This window comes from Eleutherodactylus coqui, chromosome 6, assembly GCF_035609145.1.
Source record: "Eleutherodactylus coqui strain aEleCoq1 chromosome 6, aEleCoq1.hap1, whole genome shotgun sequence".
Lineage (NCBI taxonomy): Eukaryota > Metazoa > Chordata > Amphibia > Anura > Eleutherodactylidae > Eleutherodactylus > Eleutherodactylus coqui.
The window spans coordinates 17,938,071-17,960,414 of record NC_089842.1 but is presented as its reverse complement, the minus strand read 5'-3'; the positions used below and the strand labels follow the sequence as shown (position 1 = coordinate 17,960,414).

The following is a 22,344-nucleotide window of genomic DNA, read 5'->3' as shown; positions in this document are numbered from 1 at the left end:
TTGATGGTCTATTTGCAAAATAAGCCATCAATAGTAGACTGAAGGGGTCTGACACATGGGACCCCACTGATAAGTTGTGTACTAGGCCAGTGCACACGTGCATTTAGCTGATGTCTGCAGGAAGCAAACAGCTCTGTTTCCACTGCAGTGGCCAGACTTGGTATTACAGGCCAAGCTCAAATTGAATGGGAGTAATATCAAACCTGGACACAGTAGGAACGGAGCTCTCTTCTTCCTTCAGAAATTAGCGAAATGCATTAGCACACAAGCATCTGATTAGTGAGGGATCCCAGTTGGTGGACCCTACCGATCTACTTTTGACGGTCAATCCTAAGAATAGGTCATTAGTAGTTTACAGCCAGACATCCCCTAGAAGCCATATCAGAGGGCTGTCAGCCTTGTGTATACTGAGAGGATCAGCTGTACGCTCTTAGACGAGGTGGTGGAGTGTAGGACGAGGGGCGCAGTCAGGTTATTATCACTTGCAGGATCCGTCCTCAAAGAAAGAGCTTTATAATGAGATGCAGGAGCTGAGGGGATAATGCCATCCTGAGTAATTAAATGTCACTGAGTAGTGTGGGCGCTGGATGGACACTGCTGGAATACCTGATGCTCAGCTCTTAAAGGGGAACTCCACTTACGTTCTATTATAACATAAGGGGCCAGTCCAGGTTCATATAAAGCTTTAAGGGGTGTACCGTTAATATTAAATTAACCCCCTATGCACAGGATGGTGAATAGGGTCCAGCCTCTGGAACTTCCAACAATTGCCAGAACTGGAGTCCATTGGCCCCATATGTCACTGGAGTGGCAGCACGCATTCCTTGAGCACTGCTCCATTCATGTCAAGGTTCTTGCACTCGGCTCTCTCTGGAGCTCCAGTTGAAATGAACGGAATAGTGGCTGAAGAAACGTGCCGCCACTCATTTTTTGCCAATCATGCAGGGGACACTAGACCCCTGTACTAGCGATCAGTGTGGGCCCCAACCATTGGACCCCCACGAACAAGATAGGACACCCCGAACAGACCACCAGTAGGAGGATTGTCTGGTTGTCCGCCAAGCACGAGCAGCTCCAAATGTTTTCTCTGCTGGAACCATTTTCAGGTGCTTGGCTGAAGGACATTTGGTCTCACGACACCCATTATGTATGGCCTTTGATACCCACCGTCACCTCTGTTTGCAGTGGTGTCATATATGCCTCAATTCTGTCTTTGCTGTGGAGCGGCACACTGCCCCCTGCTGGTGTGAGTGTATGGGGTGTCATCGCACACGACAGTTGGCCCCCCCTAGTAGTGGTACGAGGCACAATGACAGCTCAGCGATATGTTCAGGACATCCTGCAGTCACATGTGTTCCTCTCATGGTGGTTTCCAAGAGGCATTTTTCCGGCAGGATAATGCTCAGGGGTCACTGAAAGCCCCCACAACATTGTCACACTTCCATGGCTGCCCGTCATCGGATTTATTGCCAACAGAACATATTTTGGATAATCTGGGATGCCAACTTCGACATCCTACGAATGTTAAGGTTGTGCATCTGGGACCTGTGTTTTCCTTGTGCACACCTTCACAGGTAGTGGTTAACTGAGCTGGCTGGGTGTCGTATTCTCCACCAGCCGATCCCCCTGGTCTGTGGCAGATAAATACCAGCAAACTCTTGTGAGAGATTGTTGGTCATTTTAGTGCTTCATTGTATCTCTACGTTAATCCCACTCAGAGCTGATGTGGTGCATGCTAGTCTGTAGTGTCCCTCTCTCCTTCCCTGAAGACATTCTGGACACCTGTAGCCCCCCGTCTGCATCATATGCAGACCCCCTCTTCCCTTCCCTTTGACAGGTGCGGCCTCCAGACGTCTTATGTCTTGTGTGTGTCAGATAGGTGATGCCTGACACTGTTCCCTATGTCAGCACGGTGGCTGACTCTTTATTACCCTGGTGTGAGGACACTTAGACTGGTTCTAGTTTACTGTCTGTATGCATGTGAGCTCTGGGGGGGTTCCCGTTATATATTGTATGCACAACCTGATATGTAGGTGTGAACAGTGACGTGTGTTTGTGTGGTCTGTCTCTGCAAGTGGCCAGATGTGTGCTTTATGTGCAGTCCTGTTCTTTGTTCAGTGTGTGTATAGTGTTGTGTCCTGTGTGTTTAGTGCATCTCTCCAGGTTCCTAATCAGGGATAGCCAGGTCCCAGATGAAGACAGTGGGGCCGACCTTATCAGGACAATTATCCTGCTTTTAGGCAGGGATGCTCCACTTTCCCTGATTAGTAAGGGACAGGGGTCCTTCCATCTTGCCTGGAGAGGTGTAGTTTGTAGTGCAAATACTATATAAGTGTGTTTGCGGGTTTTAAATAGACACGCTTTAGCTCGCTAGGTGGACATTAAAACGAGTTTGCACAATCTAGAGGCTCAGTTACAGCAAATGTGAAGCGATATGTGGCAGGATACCATACAGAGCCTATGCGCCTCTGTGCCCACTCATATTCTATATTGTATTCAAGCTAGAGGCGGTACAACAGGGTACTAGAGCCTTCATGCCCACCTGTATCACATCTTGTATCCAAACAGGATACTAGAGCCTCCATACTCGCCTGTATCACATCTTGTATCCAAGCTAGAGGCGACCCAACAGGGTTGTCAGGGCTCAAGCCCAGGAGCTCCTGTGCTCCAGGCACGTGGCTCTACCTGTTTAGCTACCCAGCCCTCTGATGAGCTCCCCTGCGCCTGTTTCCCTGACCCCCCCCCCCCCATATCACATCTTGTATCTCAGCTAAACGCAGTACAAGAGGGTATTAGAGCCTCCATATTCCATTCCATTCTCTTGCCAATTTTCTGTCATAAGCACAGGTAAATCTGCCCCTGTATGTTTCCGTTTTTTACTATTTTCAAAACCTCTGCTTGCTGCTAGTTTCATCCAGAGAGGGCAGGCCCAATACTATTCACAGTTGAGGGCTTGTAACAATTGTATCCAGTCTAGACAGTCCTTTGACCTGATACATTTTATCTTAATACATTGTAACAAACTATTAGGATAGGAGAGAGCTTTGTGCTGCTGATGTGTTTACCTCCCAATGGATTCTCTATTGTGATACAATTGTTGGGTCTAACTGCACGGACATCGTGTAGTTTTCGTTAACGAGTCGTTCATCGTTCTCTTTCAGCAAGCTGGAAGAGAACAATGAGCCTTATCAGTGCTGCGCGACGAGTTCTCAGCCAGATACTGCGGATACTAGTGTTTCAGCTGGTATCCCGATTGGAGAACACAGCCGGTGTATGAAGAAGACAGCATTCCAGCTGTGTTCTGCATACCCCGCTTGGAGCACTCAGCTGTATACCAGCTGTGTGCTTCGTGAACACAGCAGGAGTATAGGATGCTGGCACCCCCACAGTAATTTTCGGGGAAGGGCTTTAAAAAGCCCTTCCCTGAAAATCATCCCTAGCTGATATAAATAAAAAGTATATATTTAAAATCCCCTGCTGAAAGCGGTATCTGACTGGCTGAGCGCTCAGCCAATTCTAGGCAGTGCTCAGCCATTCAATGAACGACAGCTGAGCGTTGCCTGTGATTGGAAACAGCGCTCAGCCAATCACAGGTAGTGCTCGGCCGTTCGTTGAATTCAAAGAAAAAACTTCAGAGCAGTGCAGGGAGAAGAAAGATGCAGCGGAGAGGTGAGTATATATATTTTTTTATTTTTTACGCATGCTATGGATGATTTTTCAGGGAAGGGCTTATATTTAAAGCCCTTCCCGGAAAAATCACCGCAGGGTTGCCTGTGTTCTGCATACCCCACTTGGAGCGCTCAGCTGTATAGACGTGCCCATGCACTTTTTTTGTCTTTGAACTCCTGCTCTCCCACGCTGGAGACCAGGAATTCAGCTGCCGGTGTGCCACGGATCCGGACAGCTTCTATAGGTTTTAATACAAGCCTGCGCGAGCCATCCCCGCGGGAGACCCACACTAAAATGGAGCATGCTGCGGGTGTTTTCCCGCACACGCAATCCGTGCCTCAGGGGAAAAGGACATCCGCAGGTATTTAACTACCTGCGGGTGTCCAATGCATCCCTATGGGGCGCGGATCACCCTGCAGGACACCCGCTGCGGATCTGTCCCCGTGGACATGAGGCCTTAGGCTAACTTCTCATGGGCGACTGCAATATTGGGCTGGGAATCACCCTTTTTTGTGGCAATCTTTTTTTTGTATTTCTGTTTTTTCCTCCCACATTGATTTTTCCGGTGATGCAGCTTTTTGAGGGCTCCTTTTGTATTTTTCACCAGTGCCATGTAATGTACCATGTAATTTTCTTGAAAACTTTAACATTTTCTCAGTGGGGTGAAATGGAAAAAAAAAACCACAAGTCTGCCACAGCGTTCACACTGCGGCAAAAATGACATAATGACTTTATTCTGTGGTCACTGCGATTACGATACCGAACTCAAACGCTGTTTTTTTCTGTACTAACTAAAATATCTTTGGAAACTATTATTTTTTGCCGCCATCTTTGGACAGCCAGAACTTTTTTATTTTCCCGTCCGCATAGTGATGCGAGGGCTCGTTTCTTTGCGGTGCCATATTGTAGTACATACAGCTTTTACCACTTCTTATTACATTTTTTGTTAGAGAAGGGGTGACTAAAAAAAAAACGCATTCTGACGTTTTTTTTTTCCCTTTCTCATGATGATAAATAATGCAGCACTTTTACCGATACGGCGATGTTAAATGTGTTTTATTTTGATTTTTTTTAATGAAAAATATATTTTTCTGTTTTTCTTTTAACTTTTTATATTTTTTATTGTTTACAGTAATAAGAAAAAAAATCACTAATTTTTTGTCTTTTTTAGTCCCTTAGGTCAGTTTCATACAGTCGAGAAACTTGCGCGAGATTTGTGCATTGCGAGACGCACAAATCTCATGCAAATATGAACCCCATTGTGTTGAATGGGATCACACACATGAGCGATGTGTCTTTTCGTATTCCTCGGAAAGCATCGCCCATCGTTTTAAACAATCACACGGCGTGCGATGAGAGGTTTCCCACTTGCTGATCGTCTAACACCACAGAAAGTCGCTCCGGAGGATCGCTATTTCAGAGACGTAATGGAAGGCAGTTTTACCAGAAAATCTCACATGGGCATGAGAACGCAAGTTGGCGAGCGCGATATCACAACGAGTTTCTCAGCCCGATATCGCGCTCCCCCGTGTCTACGTAGCCTCAAGGGGATTTCAAATTGCAATTGTTTGATCGCTTATATACTGGAATACTTCAGTATTGCAGTGTATGGTATTTCTGCCTGGGTTGTATAAAGATGTGCTGCAGACATGTCCTGACAGCAGAAATACATGACAGTCCTGGGGCCCCTGCCTGCCATGACACCCAGACGACACTTCATGATCTCATCGCAGGTGGGCCATACAGGACCCCTGAACACCGACTGGGGGATTTAAATGCCGCTATCCTAATTCATAGTGCCATTTGAAGGGTTAACAAGCGCAATTAACGTGAACGCTGATCGCAACTGTTGCTGCTGGGATTACACTGGGCATGTATAGATCGGATTTGGCACCCAGTCCCGCGCCATGCAAGTGTGTTATGATGTTCTGCAGCAGCAAGGTCTGTATTATATTATAAAGGAATTCTGGTTTATATTATGAGCTTCTGCAGCAGCTTTGATATAATCTACAGAGGCTGAGGTGTGTATTATGAAGTCGTGCAGCAGCTATGGTGTGTATTATGATGTTCTGCAGCAGCTATGGGGTGTGAATTAGGTTCTGCAGCAGCTGTGATATAATATTATGCAAAATCTTAGGTATGTATTATGAGGTTCTGCAGCAGCCGAAGTGTGTATTATATGATTTTCAGACTCTGGGGTGCATTTTATGAAGTTCTGCAGCAGCTGAGGTGTGTATTATAAGCTTTTGCAAAAGCTGGGGTGTATATTATGAAGTTCTGCTGCAGGTGATGTGTGTAATATGATGTTTTGCAACACCTGAGGTATTATGAGGTTCCGCAGCAGCTGAGGTATGTATTATATGTGATGTTCTACAGCAGCTGATTTACTCTATGATATAATGTTCCCCCGCTATAAATGATGAGAATATTAGAAATCCCTCCTGAGCTCCTTGTACTCAGTGTACAGCCTCACAGATTTATGTTCCCCCGAACATTCATAACATTTACACCTGAGAGGGGCGCTATCCAATATATAAACCACTCCAGAGTTGCAACTTGTTGAGGAAGAATAGAGGCGCCTACTGTAGTTGTGGCACCTGGTCACTGCTGATGTCATATGCTGAATTGGCATCTAATGGGCATTGAGTGATGTTTGGTTTTAGTGGAAGAGTCAGTCATTGCAGGAGATTCTGTGATTTTCCCCTGTTGTGAGAGGAGGGGGCTCAGGAGGGGCGAGACGCTGAGCTGGAGTTCCCATAACCTCCCTGCTCATTCACCGATCACTCGTACACATCTCACATTTGCTGCCTTTCGAAGGTTGTTGCATGTGATTAAAATCGTTTCTGCCAGCTCGACTGTTCCTGCTGGAGGGGGAGGCATGGCGGAGATGGCGAGGACAGTCTCACAGAGGAGAAGTGACAGCGAGACAGGGGAAGACACAATAAACTGCAGGAAAGCAGAATAATTACAGGGAAGGAATAACTACTGAACGAAGATTATTATCAGAGACGCGAAGACGGAGGACAAAGACTCATCACAATCAACGAGATCAAGGAAAAAGTGGATGGAATAGGAAAAGAACGGAGCCGGGATGGTAGAGACGGTGAGAAGATAAGACCAGACCAGTTTCGGGTGGTGGAGAAGGTGAGAAGCTAAGACAGGACCAGGATGGTGGACAAGGTGAGAAGATATTAACAGACCAGCACCTGGTTTGTGGAGAAGGTGAGAAGATAGGTTGGAACCAGTGTCTGGGTTGAGGGGAAGATAAGATGTAGGTGGTTGAGAAGGTGAGAAGATAGGACCAGACCAGTATGTAGGTAGAGGAGAAGGTGAGAAGCTAAGACAGGACTAGGATGGTGGAAAACGTGACAAGACCTGTTTTTGGGTGGTAGAGAAGGTAAAAAGAATGGGACCAGTATGGTGCAGAAGTTGAGCAAATAGAATGAGACCAGTATCTGGGTAGTGAAGAAGGTGAGACGATAGGGCAGGACTAGTTTCTAGAGGATGGAGAAGGTGAGAAGATGGGATGGGAGCAATATCTAGTGGTGGAGAAAATAGGACGAGACCAGTATCTAGGTGGTGGAGAAAGTAAGAAAATAGGATTAGACCAGTACCTGGGTAGTGGAGAAGCTGAGACAGGACCAGAATGGTGGAGAAAGTGAGTAGATAGGACAGGACCTGTACCTGGGTGGTGAGAAGCTAGGACCAGATTTATATTTGAGTGGTGGAAACGGTAAGAAGATAGAACAAGAACAGTATATGTGTGGTGGAGAAGATGAGAAGCTAAGATAGGACCATGTTGGAGAAGGTAAGAAGATAGAACAAGAATAGTATCTTGGTGGTGGAGAAGGTGAAAAGATAGGACCATCCCAGTATGGTGCAGACGGTGAGAAGATAGAACGAGACTAGTATCTGAGAAGGTGAGAGGCTAAGATCAGTCCAGAATAGTGGAGAAGATGGTACCAGAGTGGGGATGGTGGAGAAAATAAGACAGGACCAGGGTTGGGATTTTGGAGCAAGTCTGGGATCAATGGAGAAACACTTGGCAAAAAGAAGACATTTGCATTGGTCACCTCTTGGTAGGATAATCCTTTATGGCTCACCAAATGGATGCCCATTGGGATAGACTATATAGTGAAGAGACAGAGTGGGCATCTCCCAACGGGCGACGGGTCTGGATGGCAGTTTTCCTTTGCTTTATCATCCTTCTCACCACATTGGGCAACTCTCTACTTATCTTACTCATCTTCACCCAGAGGTCCCTCCGCAACACCTCCAACTATTTCCTGGTGTCTCTCTTCATGTCGGACCTTATGGTGGGTCTGGTGGTGATGCCACCAGCCATGCTGAACGAACTCTATGGGAGGTGGATCTTAGAAGCTGAGTTCTGCTGCATCTGGTATTCCTTTGATGTCATGTGCTGCAGCGCATCCATACTCAACCTGTGTGTCATCAGCCTGGACCGGTACCTGCTCATTATTTCTCCACTCAAGTACAAGCTGCGGATGACGTCCTGTAGGGCTCTGGGATTAATTTTGGCCACATGGACATTGGCTGCTATGGCTTCCTTTTTGCCTATTGAGATGGGTTGGCATGAACCGGACTTTGAATTGCAAACATCCAACATGACGACGACACCAGAAGAGAAGCAATGTCGTCTGCTAGTCAGCTTACCATATGCCTTGGTTGCCTCCTGTCTGACCTTCTTTCTCCCGTCAGCGGCCATCTCATTCACCTACTGCAGGATCCTGCTGGCGGCCAGGAAGCAGGCAGTTCAGGTAGCTTCTTTGACCACCAATGTACCAAACATATCTGAAGACCATGTCCAGGTAAGTACCAGAAGAAGTGGTACTGTGTGGAATATATATACAGGACAGGAGAGGTGGTACTGTGCAATATATATATATATATATATGTTTATACAGTATTGTGCATAAGTTTAGGCAGGTGTGGAAAAATGCTGTAAAGTAAGAACGTTTTCAAAAATAGAAGTAATAGTTTATTTTTGTCAGTTAAATGGACAGTGACTGAGTAAAAGAGAAATGTAAATCCCATCACTATTTGTTGTGAACACCCTTTACTTTCACAACAACATCAATTCTTCCAGGTACATTTGCACACAGTTTTTGAAGGAACTCAGCTGGGAGGTTGCTCCAAACATCTTCAAGAACTAAGCACAGGTTTTCTGTGGATGTCAGCTCACTCCAATCCTTATGTTTCTTCGTGTAATCCCAGACAGACTGGATGATGTGAGATCAAGGCTCTGTGGGGCCATAGTGTCACTTCCAGGACTCCTTGTTCTTCACGCTGAACATAGTTCTTAATGACATTGGCTGGATGTTTAGGGTTGTTGTCCTGCTGCAGAATAAATCTAGAGCCAATCAGACGCCTCCCTGATGGTATTGCATGATGGGCAAAAGCTCAGTCTTGCTATGGTGTATGGTCTATGACATGAAACTGTCTTCCACAACCTCACGTTTAAACAGAGTTTGGCTGTTCCTTCCCCAGTTTAAAACCTACACAGCAGTTTCTCTTTGACTGTTTCAACCTATATATGAAAATGGTGATCATTATCACCCATTTGGTGTAATTGGTTAATCATACACCTGACTATAATGCTACAAAATCCCTAACTGTGTGCGAGTGTCCCTAGAAGAACTGATGCTGTTGTGAAGGTATACAGCGGTCACACCAAATACTGATGGGATTTACATTTCCTTTTTGTTCGTTCACTTTTCATTTTGTTAATTGACAAAACTAAACTATTAACATTTCCGTATTGGAAAACATTCTTACTTTGCAGCATTTTTTCCACACCTGCCTAAAACTTTTACGCAAGTTTTGGAACATCTCAATTTTTCCAGTTTTTATTGATATTTACGGTTTAATGTCTTAAATGTTCTTTGAAATGAAAGCAGAGAACAAATAAACAAGTCAAGATGAATACAAATTATAGATTCACTTTGTTTCACCAAACTGAATCGAGATGTTTGACTCTTCACAGTCGCCCCTCCAGCTGATTTACACAATCGGGGCATTCTTTATGCAAATGGATTCAGATATTGCTCAGAAAGTTTTTCCCAACATTGTTGTAGAAGTTCCCACAATGTGCTGCACTCGTAGGTTGCTTTGCTTTCAGCCTTCTGTCCAGTTCACCGCAAACAAGCTCAATGGGGTTTAGGTCTGGAGACTATGCAGGCCATTCCATTCTTTGAAGTCTACTGGCTTCTTCTTGCCTTCTTAAGTAGTTCTGAGATAATCTAGAAGTATGTTTTAGATTCTTGGCAGTTCCTCTGTAGGACAGACCTACACTTCTAAGGCCGGCTTCACACGGCCATGACGGGCTCCGCCGCGAAATTCCGCGCAGCCCCCCAGGAGACCCCATACTTACCTGCGGATCCGGCGTCCTCGCTCCCGCGCGACGCTTCCCCGCGTCACATGACGCGGCGGCAGGCGGGGAAGCGTTTTCACGCTATCTTCCGCTGTGCTAAAGCGGAAGATAGCGTTAACGGACGGCTTCCATTGACTACAATGGAAGCCTTCCATGCGTACACCTGCAGCAAATAGAGCATGCTGCGGGTGAGGATGGGAGATTTCACGGTGTGGAATTCTGCACCGTGAGCCCTGAGCTATTAGGTTCAACAGAACCTAATAGCTGCGGGCAACGCAGCGGATTTTCGCCGCGAATTACGCGGCGGAAATCCGTTCGTGGGAAGGAGGCCTTAGGCTGTATCCACAGGGGCGATTTGTCACATGATTTTGTAGCAATGCAACATAGCTACAAATCACATGTATTTAGAGCCCATGCTTTCCTATGGGCTCGTCCACACAAGGGATGTTTTGTAGTCTACTACATTGCGAGACTACAAAATCGCGGCATGCTCTAAAAAGCCGCTATTTTTCGTAGCCCATGTTTCCCTATGGTGGCTGCTACTTTCTCGCATCGCATAGCACGAACTTGTGATTTTCATGCTATGTGATGCGATTTTAACATTAGAAAGTCCTATTAACTTTCACTACAAAATCGTCTTGATTTTATCACGTGAAAAAATCGTGGGCCGCAGCGACGTGAAGCTACATTTCTCCCAAAATTATGTGTATATAAGACAGTGTCATATTAATTTTTGTTCAAAAAGGTTTACCTTTTTTACATGTGTAGCTGCCTGGACACTATTTAAATTGACTTTTTTAATTAACTGTTAGCAAGGCTTAATTTTGGAGTAGGGCTTATATTTCAAGCATCCTCAAAAACTCTGGAAAACCATGCAATGTCTTATTTTCAGGGTATGTCTTATTTTCAGGAAAACAGGGTAGCAGCAATATCGCAGCCTGTGTGGATAGAGCCTTAGGATTTGTTCACATGGCCGTTGGCGCTTTTACGTGCGCCCACCAGCGCCGTAAAAATGTGTGAACCGGCGCCGCTTACAAAGCTAATGTTTGTGCGCCCGTTCAGACGGCCTGAGCCCGGCGCATATACACCGAGCCTGCAGTGCCGTTGGGCGGGGTGAGACAGTTTAGCTCTGCTAAACTATCCTCCCCCTTCCTTCCCTCTCGTCGGCTCTCTGCAAGGGGAGGAGACGGGGCAGGAGCTAGTGTGCTAAGCTCCCACCCCCTCTCCGCCCCTTGTTGCTGCCAGCAATGGGGCAGGGTGGGGCTTAGCTCTGCTCTCTCCCATTGCAAAAAGCCAGCAAGGGGCGGAGGAGAGCAGAGAAGGGGGTAGGAGTTTAGCAGTCATTCTGCTAAACTCCCTACCACCTGCATTCTCCTGCAGCTGTCATAGGCTCCCATAGAAGTTTTCACGCCCGGCCGATATATACGCTGCAGGGGGAGGAGGCAGGCCGGAAGCAGTGCACTAAGCTCCCGCCACTATTTGCAATGGGAGGGGGCGGGACGGGGGACGGAACTTAGCTCATTGCACTGCTTCTGTCCCGTCGTGCCTCCTCCCCTGCGATTATGATAGCAACGTTCTCCATTCTGAAGAGCAAAACTGTCCAAATCCTGCCCATGAGGGTGTTGTAATACAGTCTGTTCCAACACTGGTTATATAGCATCAGAGGGTTTGAAAGTAATCTGCAAATGTTGTGACACCTGTTGAAATAGTTTGCATCCACTTTCAAACCATAATTTACTTTCTTTGCTGCAGAGCAGCTAAACTTGGTATGTTCACTTAAAAAAGCCCTTTGGTTAAAATCATAAATGCAGAGTATCACTGCGTTTCAGGTTAAATTTTCATAATATTTTTATGTTCTTAACTTTACAACCTTTGCATCATTTCACGTTATTTGCTGGACTTGAACTGTGTTAATGTCAAAAATAAATGGAAAAATTGTGATGTTCTATGTCTACGACAGGAGAGACACTAGAGGATAAGGATACCCTTCATACTGGGCTTATAATTTAGTGCTAGGGATTAGAACATCGGAATCACTTGGCAGATACAGAAATAATTGTGATTGATGATTTCAGGCTGTAAAAGGGAATTAATGAAGCTGATCCCTGCGGAGCTGTAGTTCGCACAATGTGACTATTATGATGGAAGTAATACCGTTCTATCTAGCTTTTTAAATCTAGTGAATCATTAGACTTTATGGCCGGTAATATTACTATTGTTTCCTCACTAACCAGGAAATAATTAAAGTGAGCCCGTCAGCATGATTCTGGTATGTAAATCAAACCTAATAGTAGGTGAGCGATGTGAAGGGCAGCTCGAAGGGTTGGAGGTGTCAATCATTAGGAAGAAGGCATGCTTTGGAATAAATAGGGGGAAAGCCTAGAACAGTCAGACGGAGCGGACCGACCATCCATCAACTTGTCACTGGTTTGGGACTACTTGGGACAATAATAGAAGTTTGAACTGGATGTATTTACTCCCCTTCTTACCCCCCAACCTACTTTTAGGTTTGATATACACACAACAATCATGCTGACAGACTTCCTTTTATTGTCAAATACTGACCAGCACCTAGAAATAAAACTGGGCTGCATTACCAGCTATGACCATAAGGTGGCGAAACATCATTCAAAACAGTGACACCTTGTGGTCATTGGTGGTAGTGACATCTATCATCTGTAGTTTATACAGTCTGATGGGCAGGAGTCAGATATACCAGGGGTGAGCTGTTGTTAAATGACATATCCCAGCATGCCCTGTGGGCCGTCTGCAGGTGGTGTGTTTCAGGCAATATTTGCAAGAAGGTGAAAATGTTCAGATTGTTTCATCCATTACTAGTCAATGTTGCTCTCTCTCTCATTTGACAGCTCTTTGCTTCTGCTAGCACAGCACGGGTCTGCAGAACAGCCGCTGCGATGAGTCACATGTCTCCCCCCCCCAGCCCACCCAAACGCTTTGTAATATGTTTCCAGTCCAGAACATGAGAACTGTGGGCTCCAGGCTCCTGCCAGGCTTGGCTCCTGCACACCATGCATGCATAAAACATCCACACCCCTCTACCCTCTGCTGCAGGGTAACTGGCGCCAACTCAGTGTGCGCCGGGGGAGGGCGAGCAGCGACTATCTGCGGAATGATTTCTATGCCCCCGATCTTATTGCAGACTGATCTGTCTGTTATAAGAAAACCATCGATTGTAAACTCTGCGCTGCCTCAGCTCGACTATAACCTGTCACTGGGATGGATCCCCTTAAGCAATCCCCTTATTAAAGGGGTGTTTCCAGCGCTGCACTATTGGTGAGCTTTTCTTCGGATGGGTCATCAATAGTTGATCAGTGGGTGTCCATTGCAAAAAAAAAATTAAAAAATCACACAAAAATTCAGACCCTTTTTCATGGATCGCAGTGGACACTGCAGAAGGGTTGCAGATACCCGTGTCAACGCCTACCGACTGCGCGGGGAAAATAAACATAAAAAAATCTGTACTGCGCATGTCAGACGGCGACTCACTGCGACCATCCGCAATACAGAGAAATGACAGGTACGCAGGGTCGACGGCCGGGCACAGGGTTGGATTCCACTGCCGGGTCCCGCAGGCGGAATGCGTTTCGTTCATGTGCAGGCGGCCTTACTGACCGAGGACGGACAGAATACGGACCCATTGAAGTAGATGTGTGTTTTTACCGGGACCAAAGTTACGCGTAAAACGAAAATCGCAGCGTGTCCTATTATGGTCCGTATTCACATAATAATATTGTCCATTAAAGTTTATGGGTGCGTAAATATACATTACAATACGCACCTCGTTTTCTGTGGATTGGGACAAAACCGACAACACTTGGGCCTTCCTGTATTTGTATGAACAATGCAGCGAAGAGATGCAACACGGACCTAAAAAACGCACATACACACCAAAAACGCACATATACACCAAAAATGCACATACACACCAAAAACGCACATATACACCAAAAACGCACATATACACCAAAAATGCACATACACACCAAAAACGCACATATACACCAAAAATGCACATACACACCAAAAACGCACATATACACCAAAAACGCACATACACACCAAAAACGCACATACACACCAAAAACGCACATACGCACCAAAAACGCACATACACACCAAAAACGCACATACGCACCAAAAACACACATACGCACCAAAAACGCACATACGCACCAAAAACGCACATACGCACCAAAAACACACATACACACGCATTGAAAGCGGAGCGTTTTTCACAGACCAAAATTGCCTACGGCCGTGTGAATGAGCCCTAATGGAATGTGGCGCCGCCTGAGCTGCAGCAGCAGCCTCTCATCGCCATCCCGATGTGCGGCACTCTCATGGCTGAAATTTCGAGCTACCAGTACGGAGCCGATCCGAGTCACCGCGACGCTGCTGATCTCCAGAGCCGCTGCTGTTGACCTACATTAGAGTTCTCAGAGCTCCAGTGCAGATGTGCATGTAATTCAGTGACAGATGGAAGGTCGGCATGTTACGTGTGAGCGCGGGCGCGGTGCCACGGGGATTTTGCATGACCGGAATAAATGATGTGCGAGTAATCTGAATTTATGTTGATGGATTGCCACAGGTTACAGTAATGGAGAGCTGATTATATAATATTACATATCACTAGCTGTTCTTACATTACTGGATGAGGTCACGATCTATGTACCATACTGAACAGCTCTGCGTAATGTGCCTTTTATGGCTACAGGGTTACAGCTGTAAGTAAAAGTAAGTGAACCCTCTGGAACTCCCTGGATTTTTGCACTGATTACTAAAAACAATGTGATCTGATTGTATCTAAGACACAAATATAATGTAACTGATAACTCATCATTCACAGTGCAGGTAGAAAAGTGTGTTAATACTTCTCCAAGAGCTAATTGGCAAAAGCTGTTTCAAAGGAGGAGATGGAGTTGTGCGCTTCACAGGTGCTTTGCCCATTAAACAAAAGCACACAACGCCTGGTTACTGACAGATCTCTTCTTCTCAAGAAAAACTGGTCAGTGTGAGCTGTGTCTCGATGTAAGCTGAAAGGGAAATGTGAACTGGCATCCCAGAAATAGTGATGAACTGAAACACACTTTACAGGAAGGAATTTCTCCTCAACATTGCACATATCTTGTTTACAGCTATGAAGTTCTGCACTATGGATGTTACTCAATGTGCTCAATAAGAAAAAAACATGAATGGTCTGTGTGTTATCAGTTAAAGCATTGTGTTTGTCACATTGCATTGGTCATCAATGCCGAAATCTGAAGAATTCCAAAAGGATAATTTACTTTTTCTTGTAACTGTACATCATGTCTTACACTCTAGTCACCTCCAGAGCTGCATTCACAATTCGACTGGTTCTGTTAGCTCTCAGGTTATGGAGCCTCAAATCTCACTGCTTCCTCCAGCTGTACGCAGAAGACAGAGTCTTATTTGTTACAGCAACATTTTTGTCCATTGACCACGTCTGAATGGGCCTGAGCTGCAATACCAGGTACACCCATAAAATATAATGGCACTGTGTTTCTGGAAGAATAGGAGATGCTAGTCATTTCATGTCCTACTATATTGCAAGTGCTATAAAGAAAAATCAAAACACAACGTATCCTGAGATGCAATGCAGCAGAAGGCAGCAGCCAGCAGAATAGTGAATGTAGTGATTGGCAGATACCAAGAGGGGGTTAAACTCTGCATCCACACAATCCTTCAGTCCTGTCCTCCAGGTGATGCCTCTTTCTGCTCTAACCCCGCCTCTTTCTGTTGGCTTTGCAGGTACTCGCAGTTCCGGTCATGGAGGGCAGGAAGTTTGTCACAAAGCACAGCAAGAAGGCTCTCAAAGCAAGTCTCACCCTGGGCATCCTACTGGGCATGTTTTTTGTGGCTTGGCTTCCATTTTTTGTCGCCAATGTGGTTCAGGTAAGACAGATGCATAAAAAGCATTCCTCCCAACTTCTGAACAAGGAAGACTAGCGAATTCTTGCATTAGGTCACAAGCCTTTTATGCCACAACCTACAATCCCCCCCTCCACCACGCCAAAAAAGTCTATTTCACCTACCTCGTCTCCTCATTATCCCATAACCCCAAACGACTCTTCAACACCTTCCATTCCCTCATCAGCCCCAATGAACATCCCCCCGTGACAGATCTCAGTGCTGGAGAACTAGCCGCACACTTCAAAGAAAAAAAATCGGAAACATCCGTAAAGAAATCTCCAAACATTATCCGGCTAGCCCAGAACCCGGTCTCTTCAGCACTGCATCTACCACTCACTATCTGTTAGAACCAACTACAGAGGAAGAAGTCTCCAGACTAGTTCCCGCTGCTCACCCCACCACCTGCGCTAGCGACCCTCTCCACTCTCACCTCCTCCGATCCCTCTCCACTCACACCTCCTCCGGTCCTCCCCGGTGGTCATTACCCACCTCACCACCATCTTCAAACTCTCTCTGGCCTCTGGCATCTTCCCCTCCTTATTTAAACACTCCATCATATCCCCTCTGCTAAAGAGACCAACCCTTGACCCGACTGATGCAACCAACTACCTCCCCCCCCCCTTTATGTCCAAACTACTAAAACGCCTGGTCTACTCCTGCCTCACATGCTTTCTCTCTAACAACTCTCTCCTCGATCCCCTACAGTCAATTTTCCGCCGCATACACTCGACAGAAACGGCTCTCTCAAAAGTATTAAATGACCTGATAACGGCAGTCGAGGGGCAACTACTCCCTACTGTTCTCCTTGACTTCTCTGCTGCATTTGACACTGTCGACCATGACCTCTTTCTCAGTATGCTCCGCTCTATCGGCCTAAAGGACACTGCTCTCTCCTGGTTCTCTTCCTACCTCTCTGATCGCTCTTTCAGTGTTTCTGGCTCTATCTCCTCTCCACTCCCCCTCGCTGTCGGGGTCCCCAGGGCTCGTTCTTGGCCCGCTTCTCTTCTCCATCTACAAAGTGCCAATTAGACAAACCATCCCCAGATTTGGCCTCAAACATCACCTCTGTGCTGACGACACCCAACTATACACCTCTTCCCGCGACATCTCAGCACCATTCCTCCAAAACATCACTGTCTGCTGTCTCTAACACCATGTCCTTCCTTTTTCTCAAACTTAACCTCTCTAAAACTGACCTTCTTATCTTTTCGCTCTCAACCAACCGAACCCATTCCCCCCACCCCCACCCCCAGCAGCTCCATATCAGTATCTGACACCACCATAATCCCTAGACAGCACGCCCGCTGCCTTGGAGTCACACTGGACTCTGACCTCTCCTTTACCCCACACATCCAATCTCTGGCCCAAACATCCAGCCATTCCTGACCACGGACATACGAAAGACACTCGTTGTCACCCTCATCCATTCCCGACTCGACTACTGCAGCTCACTGCTCATCGGACTTCCCCGCACCAGACTCTTCCCTCTCCAATCCATACTAAATGCGGCAGCTAGACTCATATTTCTATCCAGCCGCTTCTCAGACTCCTCTGCCCTGTGCCAGTCACTGCATTGGCTGGCTCATACATTACTGAACTCAATTTAAACTCCTCACCCACAAAGCTCTCCATGGTGCTGCACCAGCGAACATTGACTCCCTTCTATCCGTACATCGCCCAACCATAATTTTTGAATACCATTTATAACCTTTGTATTGTTTCAGCTCCCCTGCGCCCCAAAAGCACTGCTGAATAAGTTGACGCTATAAAGATTATTATTATGCTAAGCCTTTTGTACCTCCACAGTAATAGTGCCCTTATTGACCCCCTCGTATTAATAGTGCCCGCCAATGACCACCTCACATTAATAGTGCCCCCAGTGATCCCCTCACGGTAATTATGCCCTTTGATTACCCCCTCACAGTAATAATGCCACTTAGTGACACTTAAAATTACAGTGACTTTCAAATAGTAATGCAGTATTAGTGCCCCTCAGTGAGCCTCTTACAATAATAGTGCCCCTCAGTGATCCCCTCACAGTAATAATGCCCTTCAGTGACCCCTTCACTGTAATGGTACCCTTTATTGACCCCCTCACAATAATACACAGTAATGTTGCCCCCTCACAGTAATAGTATTCTTTATTGACCCCCTCACAGTAATAGTGTCCCTTATTGGCCCCCTCACAGTAATAGTGCTCCTCAATGACCCCCTCACAATAATAATGCCCTTTGCGATCCCCTCACGGTAATTATGCCCTTTGATTACCCCCTCAGAGTAATAGTGCTCCTTATTGACCCCCTCACAATAAAAGTGCCCCTCCGTATCCACCTTGCAGTAATAGTGCCCCTTAATTACCCCCTCATAGTAATAGTACTCTTCAGTGACCCCCCTCACAAAATTAGTGCCCCTCAGTGACCCCCTCACAGTAATAGTGCCCCTAAATAATTTCTTCGCAGTAATGCCTTTCAGTGACCCCCTGACAGTAATGTTGCCCCCTCACAGTAATAACCTTTATTGACCCCTTATTGACTGCCTCACAGTAATAGTGCCCTTTATTGCCCCCTCACAGTAATAGTGCTCCTCAGTGACCCCCTCACATTAATAGTGCTCTTCAATGGCCCCCTCACAATAATAGTGCCCCTCAGTGACTCCTAAACAGTAATACAATATTGGTGGCTCTCAGTGACACTCAAAAAGTAATACAGTAATAGTGCCACTCAATGACCCTCTCAGTAATAGTGACTTCACAGTAATAGTGACTTAATAGTAATAGTGCTCTCAGTGACCTCCTCATACTATTAGTGCCCCTTAGTGATCCCCTTACAGTAAGTGTTCTTCAGTGACTCCCTTACAGTGATGTTCCCCAGAGTAATATTGCTCCATTGTGACCCTCACAATAATAGTGCGCCTCAGTGATGATCTCACAGTAATAGTGCCTCTCAGTGATCCCCAAACAGTAATAGTGCCAATCAGTGACCCTCTTACAGTAATTGTGCCCCTTATTGTCCCCATCACAGTAATAGTACCCCTCAGTGACTACCTTACATCAATAGTGCCTCTCAGTGATCCCCTCACAGTAATCGTGCCCCTTGGTGAACGCCCTCACAGTAATAGTACTCCTCAGTGATCCCTTTACAGTAAAAGTGTTCTTCAGTGATTCCCTAACAGTAATGGTGCCCCTCAGTAACATTGCTCCTCAGTGATCCCCACAGTAAGTGTTGTTCAGTGACCCTAACAGTACTAGTGCCCCTTAGTGACCCCCTCGCAGTAATAGTGCCCCTCAGTAACCCCCTAACAGTAATGGTGGTCCTTATTGATCCGTTCACAGTAACAGTGCCCCCTCAGTGACTCTCTCAAAGTAATAGTGCTCATCAGTGACCCTCATAGTAATAGTGCCCCTTATTGATCCCCTCACAGTAATAGTACTCCTCAGTGACCATCACAATAATAATGGCCCTCAGTCACCCCTTCATACTAATAGTGCCCATCAGTACTAGGATACCTCCAAATAATAGATACCATTCCTATACAATAATAGTGATTAACAGTGCAGTTGCCTCCAGTGATCACAGGTGATGTCTCTTCTTATTCGTGTTTTCCATTTTTTTACTCTACCTGGGCCCAGACCTCCATGAAGACTTCTTCCAGCTTTGCCTTTTCTCAACACAGCATCCTGCCCCTACCCAAAGAAAAATCTCAGTACCTCCATAATAGTAGTGTACCCTCTGTAACTTCTACTTATCAATAGTGGCCCAACCTTTAGTGGCCCCATATAGTGCTGCCTCTGTGGCCCCACTTAACTATAGTGCCTACTCTGTGGTATCTCTGTTAGTGCCCCCTCTGTATCCTATCTTAGTTATAGCTCTGTACACACTGTATTCAGGGCATATAGAGGAGCTATTTTTCAAGTTCTCTGGTACTATGAAGGCTGTTCAGCTGGTGCCAGTGTGCCAGTATTCTTGGTGCATCTATAAGAATGCCCTTATATAGCATGGTCGGCCCAGATAGGATGTCTATTAGGAATGCTATAGGGGTATCCTATACATTGTACCCAGTGTGCTGACCATCCTCTTGCTGTGCCATACAGGCTGTCTGTGACTGCATTCCCCCGGTCTTGTTTGACGTTCTCACATGGCTCGGATACTGTAACAGCACCATGAACCCCATCATCTACCCGCTCTTCATGAGAGACTTCAAACGTGCCATGGGGAAGTACCTGCCCTGCTGCAGACGCTCCAGAGTCATCTCACTATCCGTGCGCAACTCCAACAGTGCCCCGCGTCTGGGGCTGTCGCTGAGGAACGTCCTAACCCTCCGCGGGGAGACGGACTCCATCTATTCTGCCACTCTGGGCAACGAACATCTGCTACAGAACTATAAGGACCACAGCACCGACCCGCTGCCCGTCACCGCTGCCGATTCTGTCAACCTCTTTGACCTGGAGCAGGAGATGCAGGTCCACCAGTTGAACACGCCCATGGACACATGAACCCCTCATCGTGTGACGGCACCCCTCAAAATCCAAGCAAAACTGTTGGGCTTTTTTATTTCACTATTTATGTTCTATTTCTTCCCACAATATCACACTCTGTTCCTATAGGGATGGGACCTGTAGGCATGTTCATCCTGAGCCTCCCGATTCACCAACAGAATTTCAAAACTGCAGTGAAGACCGACACTTAAAGGGACTGTTGAGGATTAGAAAGACAAGGCTCTTTTCTTTTGGAAACAGCACCACTCCTGTGCATGGGTTGGGTCTGGTATTGCAGCTCAGCTCCTTTCAAATGGATGGGACTGAGCTGCAATACCACACGTAACATGTGGACAGGCGTGGCGCTGTTTTGAGAAGAAAGCAGCCATGTTTATTTAATCCTGTACTTCCCCTTTAAGCAGGTGGAGCAGTAGTGAGGGTGTTCATGTGACTTTACAAAACAAAACACACAAACGCCCTTTAGGACTTGTGTAAAGCCTGATGACAGCTGGTATTGGTAGCTGCCACATGCATAGAGGGCAACCTTCACATTAACGACAGTCCGTCACCCGTTCCCCATGTGAACCCTATCTATACATTTGCTATAATTCCCAGCAGCTCCATGGCCCCAAAATCAGCTTTTTTTTTCAATCCCCGCCCCATATGCTAATTAGAACCAAACTGTCCAATGGGCGCTTCAGTCCTTGGTGTTGGTACGGCTTCCTCCACCTCCTTTTACGATAACCTTGCCCATTAATTGACGTCTCCGGCTCATAGATGCTATGTGTTCATAATGATGCTCATGCGCCACACCTCCAGGAAAGGCACATGCGCAATGACCTCGGAGGACCCACGATGACACCAGGACAAATCACTGTACCTGCACCTTTCTCGGACCTGCAGCGCATGCGCACTATAATGACAGAACAGCATCTACAAGCTGGAGACGTCACCAATTAAAGGGAGCTGTCAAGGATTAGAAAAACATGTTTTTTTTTCTAGAAACGGCGCCACTCCTGTCCGTTGGTTGTGTCTGGTAGTGCAGCTCTGAAGTGAATGAGACACATCCAGTGAACTGGTGTGGTGCTGTTTGTGAAAGAAAACATCCATGTGTATTTAGTCTTGTACTACAGGGACAGGGCGGGGCTATTGAGGAGGAAGGTGGACTTGTGCTGAGAACTGACCCGCCCATCGGACTGTTTAGTCCTAATTAGCATATGGCACACATGTGGGGGGGGGAGCTGATTTCAGAGGCCATGGAGCTGCTCTGGATAAAAGTGAAGGTATGAGTAGGGAAGACCTCCAGGAGAAACAGGTAGCAGACGTTCTCGACATGGAGACCCGGGACATGCAGCATGATCGTAAGACTCTGTTCACATTTCCGTTACTTATGCTGCGTTTTGTGTTCCTATGATGGAAGAATAATGGCGCACCCGATCCGTCTTATTACAGACACCAATGATGCCTGATGGAACCCACTGATAATAATGGGTTCTGTCAGGTTTCCATCATGGTGCCGGTTGTTTTACTGGGAAAGATGGCGCTGCATGCTGTGCTGTTTTTTCACCCTTCACAATGGAAACACGGTATGGAACCTCGTAGGTGTGAACGGAGCCTTAGCTGGTATTTGGGGTGGCGGTGGACGGGGTTCCTTACACACTCACGGGGCACGGTCATGTTGGCTTTGTGTTTCCAGGTTCCAATCGCAATCATGTGATCGGCACGCATGTCTTGAGGTGATGATAATTCGCTGTGAGCCAAGTGAAACATCAATGAGAATTCTAGCAACACTCCACTTTCGGCCATGTTTTTGGATCCTGTCTTGACCAAATCTACAATGCTCGGAGTTTATTTACAG

The 22,344-nt window shown here is 46.4% G+C and overlaps 1 protein-coding gene across 1 annotated transcript; it reads left to right on the top strand.

The window, feature by feature from the left end:
• Positions 1 to 7,757: 7,757 nt before the first annotated feature.
• Positions 7,758 to 20,522, top strand: HTR6 (5-hydroxytryptamine receptor 6). Its single transcript, XM_066572620.1, has 3 exons — positions 7,758 to 8,498; positions 15,851 to 15,994; positions 20,103 to 20,522. Exons 1-3 carry the CDS (start codon positions 7,764 to 7,766, stop codon positions 20,502 to 20,504), a joined length of 1,281 nt encoding a protein of 426 aa, XP_066428717.1. The 5' UTR covers positions 7,758 to 7,763; the 3' UTR covers positions 20,505 to 20,522.
• Positions 20,523 to 22,344: the final 1,822 nt, after the last annotated feature.

Excerpts from the sequence above, each read along its gene's own strand:
- HTR6 (XM_066572620.1), top strand. The coding sequence starts at position 7,764 with ATGGCTCACCAAATGGATGCCCATTGGGATAGACTATATAGTGAAGAG. Across the intron at positions 8,499-15,850 it reads TATCTGAAGACCATGTCCAG|GTACTCGCAGTTCCGGTCAT; the intron begins GTAAGTACCAGA and ends TTGGCTTTGCAG. Across the intron at positions 15,995-20,102 it reads TTGTCGCCAATGTGGTTCAG|GCTGTCTGTGACTGCATTCC; the intron begins GTAAGACAGATG and ends TGTGCCATACAG.